At 32.6% G+C, this 18497-nt stretch overlaps 1 protein-coding gene across 1 annotated transcript in view; it reads right to left on the bottom strand.

The window, feature by feature from the left end:
- JAZF1 (JAZF zinc finger 1) overlaps positions 1–18497 on the bottom strand; it is a 161503-nt gene that overhangs the window by 47670 nt on the left and 95336 nt on the right. Inside the window, exon 3 of the mRNA XM_058183484.1 lies at positions 1782–1978. Within this exon, the coding sequence (XP_058039467.1) occupies positions 1782–1978 (197 nt within the window). The remainder of the gene's footprint in view (positions 1–1781; positions 1979–18497) is intronic.

Below are 18497 nucleotides of genomic sequence, written 5' to 3'. Positions count from 1 at the left end.
TAGCTTTGTTTTTTATCCTCTACCTTAATTCACTTATCAGAATTAATTCACTAATCTTTCCAACTCAGCTCATGATCCCGCCTAAACTTTTTCTAACCTGCTATGTGATGATGATGATGATGGTGATGATGATGTCACTCCGTCCCTATTTTTGATAGGAATTAGATGTGCTTCTCATTTGGCTCATTTTGTAAGACTAAACAATTGTTAGTAAATGACTAAAACATGGTATTGGGAAGGGTGGGTGTCAGAGGAATTATGAATGATAAATTGAGAGACCAAAGTCACATATATGAACCAATTTGAACAAAATCCTGGTCATTTCATTTCTGATCATGATAATTTATGGTAAACATTTACCATATTTTTACATTTACCATAATATATAAATGGTAAACATTTAATTGAAATATTGTTACTAGATGCTTTTATATGCACAATGGCAATTAAATTCTAATTGCATACAATCCAGGGAAGCAAAGGTAGACTGAAGACAACTTTGAAACAGTGGAGCTAACAATTGTGGTGAAAAGAGGAGCTTCTGAATGGATTGGCTCCCTCAGAACTTATTTCCAGATTAAGGAAAGAACTAAGATCATTCACAAGTTTGCTCTGATGAGAGTCTCCTACAAAGAGATCATAAAACAGCAGTCTCCAGTGTGTATGAGAGCTCTGGGTGAGTATGCAAGAGAAAACTTCCTATATAAGCTGCAACTCTGTACCTTTAAAGTGACACACTGGGTTCTACTTCCTCTCTAAACTACTTTAGAAAATTGCTTCTTAATGAATCTCTTGATATTAAGAAGCTTTGAAAGACAAGCTGAATTACACAGGGATATTTTTCTTTTACCCTGCATAAAAGAAACTCTAAGTAAATTTAAGAAGTAACAAGATTTTCTAGTGGATATTCAGTGTCTGACTCCAGGCATCTAGAATATATTATATGTGAATTTTGACTTTATTGTTATTATTGTTTCTCATATTGTGAGCATTCAAAAATCTGTTTGAGATTGTGCCAGGATATCAATATGAGATAAACACACATGCCAACATACATATATGTGTTACTTAAAAAAATAATTAGGGTGGTACTAGGGATCATATGAAAATACTACACACTTGATAGGGATTTTGCCAGAGTACTTTAGTGCATGCCATCTTGTGATGTCTTGTGCAATGAACCTTCTTTGAGTAGCATTCATATTGTAAAGCTTTCTGATGTTTTTGAAATATTAAACTTGATTTGCCTGTTTAAAACTTTTCTCTTGATACAGGCCTTCTCTATATTAGCTGAATAACTGATTCTGAAACAGGGAGAATAATGTAGGATCATTTTTGCTTAATTTCGTAAAAAGTTAACAAAACATCTTACTTTCATTATAGTGAGAATATCCTTCTGTTTTCACACACTCTCAAATATTCACCCCCTATTTCAAGCCTTACTTTTGTTGCTACAGGATTATGGTATCTACCTGTTCAATTTCTTAATTTTTTCCCCCTGGAAACAACACTTGTCCTTGTTTCCCTGTTATCTGCAATAATTGAATAAATGGACAAAAAGACAAACATGGTCTGAAAAAGAGAGCATGTCTGTAAAAAACCAACTTTGGGTCGGAAAAGAAAGCCCATACATATGAGGTTTATTTCTGAAGAAAAAATTAAATTTAACTTAAATATTGCTGATTCTTTTCGTTGTCTAACTTTACTATGATTTGTTTGCTATTTTTTGCTGCTGTTTTTTTAAAGTTTATACCACAAACAGCAAATCCATTTTATCTTACCTGTTGGTGTGCTACTACGAAATGAGGAGGAAGGGGTGATCGGAGGAGTGACGGGTGGAGTAAGGCTTCCACTGCTGTGACGTGGAGGAGTAGATACATTCCCACGGGACACTGAGCTTGATAAGGTCAAGGAGAGTTTAGGTTGGATTTTCTTCTTGAGAGATTCCTGCTCACGACGAGCAGCATCAGTCATAAACCTATAAAAGCAGTGATACCAATATTACGGGGAAAATTACTATGGATTGGCAGCTGTAAACATTTGGTGCAAGTACATGGGAATATTCCTTATGCTATTCATTTCTTACCTCCCCTTGTTCCTGCTAAACCAAATATTGTCAAATAATGCATAGAAGGGAATATTGTTTTAGTAGTATTTTCTCACAAGTGCAAGATTTGTTTTTTAAAAATTAATTTAGTGTTGATCCGTTGATGTGATAGGAATTAACTGACCAGTTCATTGCCCAAGCCTGACACTGTTGGCTGAAAGTGGGGCTAGTCACTTTCTCTTAGCTCACCTCAAAAGGTTGTCTGTTGTCTGAGGAAATAGGAAAAAGGAACATTATGTATGTTTGCCACATTGAGTTATTTATAAAAAAATAATGAAGGTGGATAAAAAGTTGTTTTTAATGCTTAATTTTATTGATTAAATTGACACATTCAAAGCTCCTTTCTGAGGACATGGATGATTTAGAAGTATGAAATTTTAAGTTCTTTCCTTTACTACTAATTTTCTCTTTTTAAATTTAACTAGAACGATATTTTCAAGCATGTCCTTTTTCAGTGACAACTACCATTTGTTTAGTTTTTAGCAGTTAATTACCACACTTGTCAGCAATTCCTGACAAGTTTCAAGTTTATATGGTTTACTGCATGGACCCAAATAAATGTCTTATGTTCTATAATGGAAAAGCTTGCCCTGGCTAATTTTTCAAAAGCTTAATAAAGGCATAAAAGCCACTGAGTACAATTTAATGTCCCAATTATCATCTCAGTATTCACTTTCAAAGCATTTAACAGTTGGATTGTTAGGGCATTCATCAGCTTTGTTTTTGCTTTGGGTCATTAATTAACAAACCAGTCATCACTTGCTGCTAACAATACATAGTTGATGGGTTACTACTAAATCATAGAAAATAGTTTTATGGGATCATTTCATAACCCATTTTAAAATGGTTCAAATACCTTATTACACTAAACAGCAATAAAAGAAAAATCTTCAAAATGTATAGTCCAGGTGAGTAGGTTGAATGGTATAATATTTCTTCAACAAAATAAAATTAAATTTGAAGCATATGTTTAAATACATCATTAATTGTTTAATTTAATCCAGACTACACAGCTCTTATTAAGTGAAATGATATCTAGGATTCAATTAGTGCATCACCAAAAACAAATATTGTAATTTTTATTCTTTTATTTCTAGCTTTGAGAAAACGCCAATTTTTAGGATGTAAAGCTATTACAAAGGTGACATCTTTACATTATTCTAGTAGACGATCAGATTTCTTCACAATCCATACAAAAAGAAGACCAGTTAGGAGACCTCTCAAGATCTAAAAGAAACTAGTGGCTTTCCAGTTCATGGAGTAGGAAATGAAAGATGAATTGATTGTTTGAATTTTGATATGGCAATACACCAATAATCTTTAGGAGAGGGGAAATGAATAAATAAATATATCTTACAAAGCATACAGACTGTATGCTTTGCATACAGATAATACTGTAATATTATCTTCCACACATCTGACGATTTTCTTCATTAGACCCAATAGGGCCAGGCATTAAGGGGTTAGGTTGTTAGGGATTAGAGAATAGTATGTTTTCTTAAAAACTAAAGACTACTCTTTGGTCTTTGAAATTATTATAATATATTAAGCCATACTTATAAGTTAATATTTACTTAGTTTGTTGAAAATGTATGGTATGAGATGAAATGGAAGTTCATGTTGTTGTTATTGTATCTCTTTTCATCCAAGTTACTCAAAGACTCAAGGCAGCATGCACAATGCTTCTTCTCCTTAGTTTTCTCCACAACAACAGATTGTGAGATGGGTTGGGCTGAGAAAGAGGGAATTCCATTGACTTTCCACTGGTGAGAGTGGATCAGAATTTGGGTCTCTTTGACCCTAGTGCTAGAGCTGAATTATACTTACATCTTCTAGAAATGCGTGTACATAAATATCTATTTAGCAATAACATTTGAACAATGATTTGAAAAGAAAATAATGACAGATTTTTATATGCTGACCCATTGGGTTGCTGAGAATATAGAATAATAAAAATAATAAACAGCATCAACTGCACATGTTAAAATCATTTTATAAAGAGATCTGTTGGTGCTCTTGAAGAGGTAAATTCTTCTCTTTTCTACTTCCTCCTCTGTCACTCAAGGCAATAAGAGATAGGAAAGCACATCCCTTCTGAATCAGAATGCACTTTCTCTTGAATAGAGAAGAAAACTGTTTTTCCCCCTCAATTTGTTGTATCAGCACTGTTGTAAAAATAAAAATAAAAATTAATAATTCATTACTAGTAAATCAAACAAATTATAACTGAAAAAACAAACCAGGAGAAGAAATTCAACATTCCATTTGCTAAAAGCTTAAAACAATCAGCATACCTAAAAATGATAGAAAAAAAATTGAGACAACATAGGAAAGTCTGTTAGAAATAAGTGGGAAAAATGTACACAGTAGGTATTTAATTAATTTCCTAATAACACAACTGCTTTGAAGCCTCTATAAATTTGTTAAATAAAATCATGTTTGTTACAAAACCGTGAAACTGTTTTATATGTAGTTGTTACTGAAATATCTTCAACTTGTGCTCTGTATTTTTTTACAAACACCCCATGCATTTGAATATTTTCCTTACAATTAAAATGTACCAGTCTGAACGTAAAACAATTAAACGGCCTCTTTCAGGGAGGGGGTGGCCTCCTCTTGCTACATGAATTAGCTGTAGGCTCTTAAAATAATGAGTTTGGGCTGCGTCATCTAATCCCATGCCTAGTGCAAGCCACGAGATAAAGGACTTTGCCCGCAATTCCTTGCCTGTTTACCGAACAAAACCCAGACTTGTTCTTTGCTCCCTTCCCCCTTCCTTCAAGCCACTTTTGATGCAAAAGATGGTATTGCAGAGCCCTCTACAGGTTGCCACTGGGCTTTTGCTTCACAGAACATGTGTTTTATTCAAAATGATATGTATGTTCCAGTCTCTTATAGCAACAAGGGATAAAAGAGCATTGTTCCTGCATGCCAAATAATTTTTTTATCCACAAATGTTACTTTCATTGGATGCATATTAAAATGGATCCCCTGATATTATTTATAGTGTTAGCAATAAAATATGTATTATAATTGCTGCCAGAGAATTTTGGATAAGGAAAGCCGAGTTATTTGAAAAAAATGTTACAAAACATTCAGCAAAAATATTTTCTTATATAATATTGCTTTTAGAAACACCTCACATATTTACGGTACAACATGCTGCAGGTCAGATTAAAATGTCATAGAATTCAATTTGTATTATAAATATGTAATTAAATCTGAAGGCTTAATTCAAACTGATATATTCAATATATATAAAGGTTATTGTTCTTTGATTATAATAGATTGCCACAGATTATTTACTGTAATTATCAGATTGCCTCAGATTGCCATGAGTATGTATGGATTTGTAAATACATTGATTAAAATCAAAATGCAAAATTAACAATATACCTCCCATTATTGATTAGCAATAGCGTATAACAAAAAGTACAAAATAAATCTTAAAAACAACTTGCAGATTGTTTCCAGCAAATGTCCTTCTATTTTAAAAAACCCATCTATATAGAACTATTTATGAGAAATCTTCAGTGAAGTATATTTTACATTTAGATAGTGATCTCTTTTTTCTTACACAATCACTGGAAACACAATTGTCTCACAAACTGCTGAGCCAGTTTTAGATCACTTCAAAAAAGCAGCAAAGGTCCTACTTAAGAATTCAAATCATAAAGAATAGTAACCATGCTTAATAGAAAACCTGTCTAGAAAACAATTAGATAAATAAAAAAGAAGCAAAACTATACAACAGATATTAGCCATCAGTGAAAATGAAATAATCATACATTAAAAACATCAGATAATAATACCCTTGGAGTAAAAATATCAAACAATAAATTAGGGAATTAGGGGAAATCCATATCTCGAAGAAAAACAGGATCCAAATGTGTAAATAGTTTTTCTGTTGCTGTTCACTGGAAAGGAAATCAGTATATATAACACAATGTCGAATGGACACAGAATATATGCATGAATACCATAGTAATATTTAAAGCTACTCCCTATCCTCTCTATCTCACATCCTTCCTTTGGAACAGGAACTAAGACTGCAATGGCATATGAACAAAACTCAAACAATGTACATGCTCACCATGTTGAGAAAAAGATAATGAGAATTAGAACAAAATTAAGTTTGCATATATTCTGCAATGGAATGGAAAATTAAATCAAGTGTCCACATGATGTCATATAAATGCGAATGACCACAAATAGCAAAATCATAAAATGTTGCATTAGTTTTGTTTAGTAGTTAATATAACAGATAAGTAAGTGGTAGATTCATCAGAACTCTTTTAGCAAAGATGGGAAGAAAAGTTAATGGAAGACACAAGCTTACAAACTAAACCAACCATATCACATTGGGCTATGGAATGGAAACTGATCACAATCACTCTACAGAATTCATCCCACTGAATATTAAAGATAATTACAAGCCATTAAAGTTTTCAAAGTGACTAAACAAAAATTCTATAAGCGATTTCAGGCTAATTACAGTTACATTTTTTTTTAAAGCATCCTGAATATTTTCTTAATGATACTGAGACATACTGGTTTTTTTATCTTTGCAATATCTAATAAGAGAACAATTCAAAAATAAAGACTCTACTCAATCCCATAAATTACAACAAGATAAGGAGCTGCAGAATATATCATGTTGAAATACTATGCCAAAACAGCTCATATGAATGAAATCCCATCTATAGTATAGGATAGCCCATTCTATGATAAAATATTCACATATTTCAAATAGGTATAATATTAAAAATAAATTTCTGACTCACAAGACGGTAGCAATATTGTCAAGCTTAGTCAGGCAACTTGTGTAATGTTGCTTAATTGGAAGTTAAATTATTTATTTAGCCTGGATTATTATTCCATATATATATATGTTTTCGTAGGTTTTCACGGGTATATATATGCAAAGTTTGCTCACATAAGAACAAAGCCAAAGCCTGAAGATGATGAGTGAGATCTCATCGAAACGTTGCCTAAATACTTCCAATCTTCCATGGGAAAAGATATATTCACATGAAACTAATTTTACTTTAAAGCTTGGTAAGTATAATTGAAAACCATGGTAGCAAAAAAAGTTTACTCATAACAAAGTCTGCAAATTAAATGAATCAATAAAATGTGACATTCAGTATCAAAAACTACAAAAGTTTATTTTAATGGAACTTTGTTCTGGCCACTTTGGCATTTAATGGATGTGGTCAATTTTGCACAGATAAAAATATTCCTTCTTCTACTGGATAACAGCTAATGTCATGATATTTAATTCTGCACTATATAACATGGTGCACCAAGTAGACTAATTAGAGGACATTGTAACTCTAATTATAACTGCCATGAAGCTGGTCGTATAAAATAAATGCAGTACAATATTTTATTTCCTCCATCACATTATTAATCTCTCTCCAGAAATGATGCATGCAAGGACAAATCCATGTATCATGTACTCATATTTTGTGAATAATTTCCTTTAAGAAGCATGGAAATATGAAACTATATTCTTATATTGTATTATTGAACTTCATGTATCCTGTCAGTGAAATGCTTATTATAACACTGAGCTGCAGAGAACATTATCAGCATTGTTGAGGAGATTTTGTGCAATTGTGGTCATCATCTGGATGATTTTTACATATAGTAAATCACAAATACGTAGAATATTCTAAACTAGGGATCACTCTCCCTGCCACCTCTATCACATTTACATTAATTCTGGATTCAAAAAAAATATTACCCAAATTTATAAATATTTGCTAGAAGTAGAATTGGAAGAAGAAGTAGTGAAAGGATGTATGATCGCATGGGGTCAAAATATTGGACATAATATAAATTTTTCAGATTGGGAGAAAATATGGAACAGAAATTATAAACTAACCAAATCAGCAGCATACAAAGAAAATGCATATAAAATGTTCTATAGGTGGCACCTGCCCCCTTCGAGATTAGCAAAAATGTATCCCAAAATGTCTCCCATATGCTGGAAATGTAAAAATAAAGAGGGAACATATTACCATATGTGGTGGTCTTGCCCCGAAGCACGTAAATATTGGTTAAAAATTAAAAAGTGGCTACAAGAAATCACGAATGAACAATTGGATCTAGAACCCGAACTTTTTTTATTGGGGATCTTTAAAAAAAAATACGTGAAGAGTGTAAAATATTTAATACTACATATATTAACTGCTGCTAGGATGGCCTTCGCTCAATGTTGGAAACAGCCATGTGTGCCGACAGAGAGACTTATTGTACAAAAGATTATGAATTGCGCAGAAATGGACAAACTAACTTTGAGTCTGAAGGATAAGGAGGCATCAGTATTCTATGGTATATGGGAACAGTGGTATGGATGGATGGAAAGGAGATAGGAATATTTAGTTACTAAGCATAATCAATAGATAAAATAAGAACACAAATATGTATAATTTAATGTTTGTCATTATTGCATAGATTATTATTAGATGAAAAACACCACAAATAAGCTGTTAAATGATATAAGCCTTTCCCCCCCCCTTTTTTATGCTTTTAATGTAAAAAAGTTTAATAAAGTATATATACGTACATTAATTCTGGATTTGCCATCTATTTTGATTAACATTAATTTTCCGTCATATCATCACTCATGATTAAATCTATGTTTCTGTCAGTTAAAATCAGACTGCCTGAATACTTTCATTCAGCAAGCCTAGGAAATACTGGGAACAATATCAAGGTCACATATATGACCACAGGAGTTAATACTTTTTGAAATGAGAATGGTTTGATAGTCCCATATTCAAGAATTATTTTCATACTTAATTTACTATTTTTCATTCAAGAGCATTATTTGTACTCAATCAATGTAATACATAAATTATCATTCTTGCCAAATAAGGAAGAAAAATGGAAAATACCAATACTTTGTGGTACCAGTTTAACACTCACTTTATCGCTTGTTCTCATCCATACAATGTTGATATTTGAAGTGCTAACTTCAAAAACATGCATATTTCATTTAATTTTTTGCTCTGTTCAATTGGCAGAGAGATTTTTCATAGTGCATCTGTCCATCTTTAGGTTATCCAAATTCGTATGCAATGTCACTTTTTGTGTCCATCTATTTAGTAAATGGACTATGTTCTGTACATTTATAGTTCTATTTTAATGCTGTGTTCATGACATCTTTGAAGTTAATAGTCAAAAATTCTCATTTGTGATTTATTCTCTGAATAAGTTCTTTAATATCCATCATTCCAATACAAACCCTGCGATCCAAAACTTTCTGCATCTGACTTTCATAAATTCCACACTTTGCATTCATAAAACATTGCTAGAAAGATAATGTTGAAAGTGTTTGCTCATTTTGTGGTATCTGTTTGTTGGAAAGTGATTTTTATACAATTAAACTGAACCATGCTGCTATTTTTGTCTGTGATTTTTCTGGATCAGTTTTGTAAAGGTAAATATTCCCCTTGCAAGTCATTCCTGACTGCTCATCTCAGTTTCAAAGCTGAAGAGCCAGCATTATCTGAAGACGTCTCCGTGGTCATGTGGCCAGCATGACTAAATGCCAAAGGCGCACGGAACGCTGTTACCTTCCCACCAAAGGTGGTCCCTGATTTTCTACTTGCATTTTTTATGTGCTTTTGAACTGCTAGGTTGGCAGAAGCTGGGACAAGTAACGGGAGCTTACCCTGTTACGCAGCACTAGGGATTTGAACCGCTGAACTGCAGACCTTTCGATTGACAAGCTCAGCGTCTTAGCTACTGAGACACCACGTCTCTTAAGTTTTGAAGATGTTACTATTTTTTTGGCTCGTTACTAGCCAAAATTACAAATTTTGTCAAAAGATACAAGAAAACAAACTGTTAAATAGCCACTGAAAAGATAAACTAACATTATAGATTCTTCAGTCACAATGTCTTGTTCTCTATGCAAGTCGATAAAATAGTTTGCCCAGATCTGCCCAATAAGGTTTCCTATATCTCTCAAAATTTCTGCAAGATATCTGGAATATATCTACCATAATTAACTCCTTGAGCCAAAATTATCATACATATTAATTTCCCAGATATGATAAATTTGCAAATAAGCATTTTAAACTATCAAATTCTACAATCAAGTTTACCAGTTCTGTAAATTTAATATACATCTCTCCATGATATATTTTGAAGAAGTTTATATTTAAAAACAGTGATGTAAAATTTTGTATTTTTCATATAAAAATAACAATAACATAAAATAGATAGGAAGAGAACGTTTTTTCCATCATTCACACTGGGAAAGCCTAAATAAATGATGGGTCGTAAGCAGATACCTGAACAATAACTCTTAAGTATAAAAGTTGTCAAACCAATTTTCAATTATTCTGATGGTTAGTAATTTCCTTCAAAATATAATTTGATTCAGTGTATGCAGCTAAGCAAAATATAAATTGTATCAAGGAATCCAAAATGTTTAGAGGGAGAAAGGAAGAGAATTTTGATGGAGATATGTAGCACATGCTCCCTAGGTAAAAAGGCAAAAGCTTTCTTTAAAATCTAAAACATCCCAGTAACATATGGAAGCAGCTCAGACCAAACCTCCATAATTCACTAAACTATAAGAAGGAGGAGATATAATATAATGAGACCTGCATTATGTGTAGTGGATCTGATAATGAAATCCACAGGTTAAAATTAATTTTATTGATATTGGATATTATAGCAAAATTTTGCAAGCTGGATTGTTTCTGTTCCTTTATATTACAATCTGAAATTCATATATCTATATATAACCATTTTCACAACATTCCAAATTTTTCATTTGCTGAATTGGTATGTGTTCTTGAAAATGTAGATGTTTTGTATATTTGTAGACACGAATAAAAATTCCAGAAAAAGCATCACTGTAATCTGGTGACCCGAGAGGCTGCTGAATTTACCAACCCCTGATGGAAAATTTCAGGATTAGATCCCTACTTTTGTTTTGCCATGTTTCCTTTTATTTTCATCCAGTTTAGACTTGTCCTCTTCAGGGTGGGTTGACCTTTGACTAATTGAATTTTGTCTTCCAATTTAATCAAGATTTTGTTTTATTTAAAACAAGGCTTCCTTTTTTATTCATCATTTTCAAGGAGGGGAGTCATAATATGGCAGAGGATGATGTAATGGCTGTTTTTTTTAAAAAAAAACCTTTATCTCGTTATAGTCTCTCTCACTGCCCATACCTGATGGTCCCCAATGCCCCATAGATGGCATTTATTTTTTATATTCTCCCACAATGACACTGAAGTTTCAGAAAGCAGAGAGGTATAGATCCCTGGGAAAATTTAAGCTACATTGGGTTGTGGGTTGTACCCAGAATAAATGCAAGATGCTATAGTCACTTAAGAGAATTCTAACATATTTTTTTTCTTAAAAAGAATTCCAAAATAAATTTATATAGCATGAAGGTGAGGGAGAATATTAGAAATGAATAATAAATACCCTACCTCTGACTTTTTAAAATGAAGAATGCATTCTTAATAATGCATATTCTTTACTCTTATATGTCTTTAAAAATCAAGCATTGTGCTAATGCTAGGAATATTTGAATGCTGTTTTTTTTTAATTAACTGGAAACCATTTTAAATTGCCATAAGCTGTTCATGTGTGAACTTATTGAAGATAAGAGAGTTACACTGAATTCAAAGTGCAATAGCATACTAATGTTAACAAATTAGTTCTGCCTTCAAGATGGAACACTTCTCTCTTTAATCTGTCAATTTATTACCATGGAACAATAGCAACTGTGGGCACAGTCATACTAAATAAGCATTTCAGAATGAATATTTTTTTTCAATTGATCAATTATGAAAAAGGTTTCAGTCTAAAATGGATGCTGAACAGACATCTCAGCTGCACAATATTATCACCCCTTACCTAAATGAGCTTGCTGCAGAGAACTGATCTTTTTGCCAATAGCACATCAAATTATTAACAGCAAATATTGAAGTGAAACGATTCATAAGTACTACTTTGCTGAATTCTGTTTCAGGCTGCACTTAATCTTTATTCATCTTTAATGAGTATTTATAGTATGACCCTGACAGCTTGCTACCACTGTGATAAATTATCTGACTCAAGTCTGATTAAAAATGCTATCCTGAATGCTAATTATCTCACCAGACCTGCTTAATAATAGCATTTCTTGTCAATTATGGAACCAGAGAATGGGTGCTAGATGTAAACTGCACCACACAAGCCTGTCCTTAAAGGCAAATTTCCCATCATGCTTTGTCATCTGCCACATGTAAATCTAGCATTCTGTATCTGCAGTGACCTCCTTATTAGTGAACTGACAAAATGATGAAGCTCAGCTCCTGCCACTAGACAATTATGGACTGGATTTGGTGCCCGTGGGAGATCAACAATGTAGAGTCACTTGTGATGCTGTTTATTGCTAGTCTTTACAGGAACCTTTGCTTTCAGTGACAAGCACCCCATCTCATATATATTTAATAATTTGAGGAAATTGAATAGAGATTGACCGCTGTACTTTTTTTTTTCATTGATAGAGGAAACAACTCCACTGTATTTGCAAGGACAGTGATAAAGCTTAATAGAGTAGCCTAAGTTGTAGAACTATAGCATGTATACTATTCAGTGTTGAAATCCAATTTTTTTCATTACCGGTTCTTTGAGCGTGGCTTGGTGGGTGTGGTGTGGCTTGGTGGGCATGGCAGGGGAAGGATACTGCAAAATCCTCATTCCCTCCCCACTCCAGGGGAAGGATACGTAAAATCCCCATTCCCTCTCCATTCCTGGGGGAAAGATATTGCAAAATCTCCATTCCCACCCCTCTCTGGAGCCAGCCACGTGCTATTTGCCAGTTCTCCGAACTACTCAAAATTTCCGCTACCGGTTCTCTGAACTGCTCAAAATTTCTGCTACCGGTTCTCCAGAACCTGTCAGATCCTGCCAGATTTCACCCCTGATACTATCACTTTTTGCCATCCTTTGTTTTTCAATGTTAATTTTAACAATTTTCATATATATTAAAAGAGAAGTCAGCTTGAAATGATACTAATAGTCAGCTTGAAATGGTACTAATGAACAAAGAGAAATTAATAGTTCAACAAAGAAACTTCATTTTAGAGCAGGTATGTCAGTAGAAAGCAAAAATGATCACAAGTATTGATATAGAACATACATTAGTTAATACACAGCCAAGAGATGGCAATGTCAAATTAAACAAAATGGCAAAATAATATTTCTAAATGCTTTCTGAATGAAAAATGCATGAGCAAAAAATCTACTGCAGACATAATCATTTAAAATGTAAGTATTACATTTAATAGGTTTTGTTGTATTATATTTTGTTTATTCCTAAAAGGTAATCCTTTCCACTTCCACTTCCTCATAACTATCTTCAGGAACAGATTAGCTCTGGAAAACTGACTGTCCAAATTTCACCCATTAAGTTTCATACCTGAATTTATTTATTAGATTTTATCTCATCTTTATTAATTTATAGATAACTCAAGGTTGTGGATGTAGTTTATTAGCATATTAGGGAGGAACTTTCTTCTTTCTGAAAGCAATAGAAATTGTATTTTGTGATTATTTATGAACCGTTTGCATTTTAGAAATAGCAAATACGTTTCCTAAACAGCAAAAAATACTCCACAGTTTAGACTCTAGGGCCAAAGTTATTCAATTATCCACTTTTTTCTATCATCATGGAAACTAATATTTAGTGTCGTAGTGTCAGAATCTTCATAATCCTTCTTAGTCACGTTTTTCTGAATGTGACTAAGGAAAAAACCTGCACCATTTGGCAATCTGAATTTACAGAAAATCTACTAAATATTATAACATTGCTTTATGTAGCACTTGCTGTTCAATTAGTTTGACTAGTTCTAATAATTATGGAAATTAATAAATGTCTTCACACTATGTCAGAAATCACAGTTAGATTGTAACTTGAATAAAGCAAAAAAATAACTAAAAGGATGAAGAACATTGTTTATTGTGCTTGTTCCAGACATCCTCATCCTGTCTTCTAAGAGACAACCTGTTTTTATCTAATTCTATCTATACAATTTTTTTTCTGAAATACCAACCCGAATTATGCAAAAAATATTTTACTGGTATAGGAATTTCACCTGTAAGTCTGACTTGGTCAAGTAGAGAATATTGTGAGTAATGCATGTAGAAAAAGAGGCTATTTTACCAAGGTTGAAATATAAGGCCAGGCCACCATAGATAAATTTCTCTGTTAAATATAATAACATACCATACATTCTGGTGGAGCGTTTTGAGTGACACTAAATCAGAGTCTTTTTCTCAAAAATAAGTAGACAATGATCCAAAATTTAATTTTATGTTCTCTTTATATACCCTGTTTTTCCCAAAATAAGGCATCCCCTGATAATAAGCCCAATCGGGCTTTTGAGCGCATGGCAATAAGGCCAAGCGCTTATTTCAGGGTTTAAAAAAATATAAGACAGTCTTATTTTCGGGGAAACATGGTGATTACTATTCTACAACTTTTCAAAACAAAAAAGAATAGTTTTATGGAATCTAAAATTCTATTCCATTCAACTTGCTAGTTAAAAATATTTATAACATTTTTGATGTCGCTTGTGGAGAATTAATATCTGTAATCACAGCCTATTTACATTGATTAAATTTATGGGGTTAGGGAAAATAAAAAAACTGACCTTAATAAAATTGGCTCAGAATTTCAGAATCTCCTGGAATAGAAAACATACTCTATAAAATGATCCCATCTATAGAAGAAAAGGATCTCTTATGAAGCTGAAAATGACAGCTTCATAAAATAAAAGTGAAGTATTTAGTTCAAATTCTGAACTTGAGAATTGTCAGACCCAACATTTCAGGACTATGAATAGATAATTATTCTTTAATGAAATATATATTTCTATTATCAATAATAACAATAATAAATAAACGGAATGTGATTTTTAAACTTTGAGTCAATATCATTTTAGTTTAGTGTGGAAAATTCTGAAATCAAATGCTTTATAAGTTCTATATGACCTAATTTTTCATTCATGTTAGACTTATCTTATCACATACATCCTTCATTATGAATATCTATTCTTCTTCTATAAATAAAAAATTATTTACTGATAAATCATTTTCATGTCTTTGCTGTTATAGAACAACTCTAACAAAGGAGTTGGTCATATGATACCACTCAGTGGCATGATATCTGCAGCACTTTCAGTGATAGCAAAAATAAAGAAAGAAATATCATACATAATTGGTCAATCTCTTGCATGATTACTAAATCTTTCAAGATTTTGATGTTCTCGTTAGAAATGTTGTGAGATTTTGAATAGGACTATCAAACATTTTCCTCAGGAGTTTTAAGCAGAAAGAATGACATTTCAAAACTGTCCATCAAACAGGATGTCAACTTTTAAAACTATTAGTATTTGTTCTTTACAGCTTCTGGTTCCTGGTCAATTTTACATTTTAAAAATACCATATCTACAAACTACCAAATAAAATTAGAGCATAATTAACAGATCTTAGAATGATGTATTCAAAGTTAAATTTCTATTGTAGTAAATCATTGGAATCTAAAACAATATTAAATGGCTTACATCCAATGCAATATCTAAGCAATAAGAAATCTCTATTTCGGCTATACTACAGTTTCTTCTAGCCTCCAAAGGCTGAATTCCTAAAAATTCAGAATACTGCCAAGAAAATTTAGAAAAGGGCTGCAGTTGAAACAAAATAATATCTAAATTGGAAATTTTTAAGAAAATGTTGGATAACCATCTGACTGAGATGGTGTAGGTTTCCTGGGCAAGGGGTTGGACTAGAGGGCCTTCAAGGTCCCTTCCAACTCTGTTGTTATATTATATTATATTATATTATATTATATTATATTATATTATATTATATTATATTATATTATATTATATTATATTATATTATATTAATATCTATAAGTATTTATACAATCTTATTGTAGATTGTTACTTTTGATATAACTGCTTGCAGCTCTAAATAAATATAAGTATAAACAAGTATAAAGCTCAGTTCATATATTAAAATATGAGGCAGAGAATTATATTATTCTGTCATTCTTCTCACTGACATAATTGTGTCCCTGACATCATGTTCCAAGCAGAGAGGATAGAAATAGAATGTCGGTGGAATTACTGTTTATTTTAAAACATCAGAGAAGAATAAGGACATTTAAACATATAACAAAAGCAAGCACAATAAATGAAAACAAATAGAAATTTAAAAAAATAGGTAACTGATCTTTTAATCTGAGTAGGCAATCTGGTTGACTCTACATATTAGGATTGCTCTCATAGTTGCTATAAGACAAACTGTCTAAACTAACAGTTTACTGTTTAGATATAATCATTTGGCACAAACCTGCAGGTAGCATTACAGTAAGCTGCAGGGCTAAGCTGTTCCACATGAAAAATAAATCAACCATTGTCTCTGTTTCAAAGTTTATATCTTAACTTTTATCTTTCTTTATAGTATATTAGGATTGTAGTATATAATTCTCAATTACTGTTTTCCTCATCTGAACTATAAAGGTAAAAGTAAAGGTCCTGAAGAGGATACTGGACTGATTACCTTCACTATTGCAGATCTGGCTGACTGCCAAAGTGGTGGTCTTGATGTATAAGCCAAGATTGGCAGAGTTACTCAAAGGCAAGTTCCTTTTTGGTGACATTTGACCTCTTGAATATTCTTTGTATCGAGCCTAGCATAACATCTTTTAGGTGCCTAATCAAGACCTATCCTTTCCTCTAGGAATATACTAAATAAGTGGTTGAGTTGTTTCTGTTCATTATTTTATTTAATATGTTTTTGTTCTAGTCTATTGTTTTTATACAATATTTATATTTTCAATTGTGAAAGTGAAAGAATTTATAATAAGATACTGAAATATATCAAGCAAACAAACAAACTGAATGGAACACAAAACAGTAATCTTAAATTATAAGGCAAATTCTGATTCTATATAATAAAATTCCTGAATACGAGCAAATCAGCTATGGAACGAATTACTAAGGGAGATGGTAGGCTGTTCTTTGTTGGAAAATTCAAGCAGAAAACCAACTTTTGAGGATATTTTAATCTGGATTTCTATATGGAACAATGGGGGCCTTATTACTTAAATGATTCTTTTGTTCTATGATCATGTAATTATATTGCTGTAAAAAAACAAGAAATACATTTTGTATAAAATTGCTAAGGTGCTAATCAGCTTTGACATATTACTTAAATCCAGTGCAGGTATTTGATCATTTTAATGCAAATTATATATTAAAACATTTAAAAACTGCTTTCCTTTGAAAAAAAACTTTCTGGCTGTTTTTGTGTGGGGCCTAGGGCAGTGTTTTTCAAACTGAACAATTTTAAACTGAGTTGACTTCAATTTCCAGAATGCTGGATGGGAAATCATACATCTTAAAGTTGCAAAGTTTGAAAATCATGATCCTACTGCTTCTTAGAATGGCATCACTTTAGCAACATGGAGGGGTGTGTGTGTGCAATGGCTCAATGGTTAAAGACACTGCGCTTTATTTATTTATTTTTATTTATTTTATTTTGCCACAACATTATATACAAGCACATACGTTGAAAGGAACAATAGGACAGGAACGGTAGGCACTTTTGTGCACTTATGCACGCCCCTTATAGTTCTCTTAGGAATGGGGTGAGGTCAATGATAGACAGTTTTTGGTTAAAGCTTTTGGAGTTTGAGAAGAAGCCACAGAGTCAGGTAGTGTATTCCTTGTCAGCTGGAAAACTAGAAGTCCAGGTTTGAGCCCCAAGTGCTGTGCGACAGGGTGAGGTACCATGAATTGTCCCAGCTCCTGTCCATCTAACAGTACGAAAGCATGCAAATGCACATAGATAAATAGATACCATTTTGGTGGGAAGGTAACAGTGCCACCTTGGAGTATAGTCATGCTGACTACTGTGACCAAAGAACTATCTTCAGATAACATTGGCTCCCTTGGTGAAGAAACGGGAGTTGGACATGACAGGACAGGGGAAACCTTTACTTTTACCTTTATAGTTCAGAAGGAAATCATTTTCAACAGTTAATTTATTATATTTTAGGTTTTAAATAAATACAGTTTAAAAAGTAACTTATTATTTTCAGAGGGGGAAGCCCAACTCTGCCCCATGTGAAAAGGATGGGCTGAAAACACTGGCTTCTTCCAATGTTGTCATTATACTTTAGTAATTAGTTTGCTCCTTTTGAAGAAACCCCTATCAAAGGTGAAGTACTATAGAGATTTCCCTTCTTCTCTTTCTTTTTTGCTTTTAATGGTTAGGGGCAAGTTATTCCCTGACCCATTTATTACCCCGTTTCCCCAAAAATAAGAAATCCCCTGATAATAAGCCCAATTGGGCT

Source organism: Ahaetulla prasina, chromosome 4 (genome assembly GCF_028640845.1).
Source record: "Ahaetulla prasina isolate Xishuangbanna chromosome 4, ASM2864084v1, whole genome shotgun sequence".
In the NCBI taxonomy this organism is placed as follows: Eukaryota; Metazoa; Chordata; class Lepidosauria; order Squamata; family Colubridae; genus Ahaetulla; species Ahaetulla prasina.
Note: the sequence above shows the minus strand (reverse complement) of the source record. Positions and strands in the feature narration are given on the sequence as shown.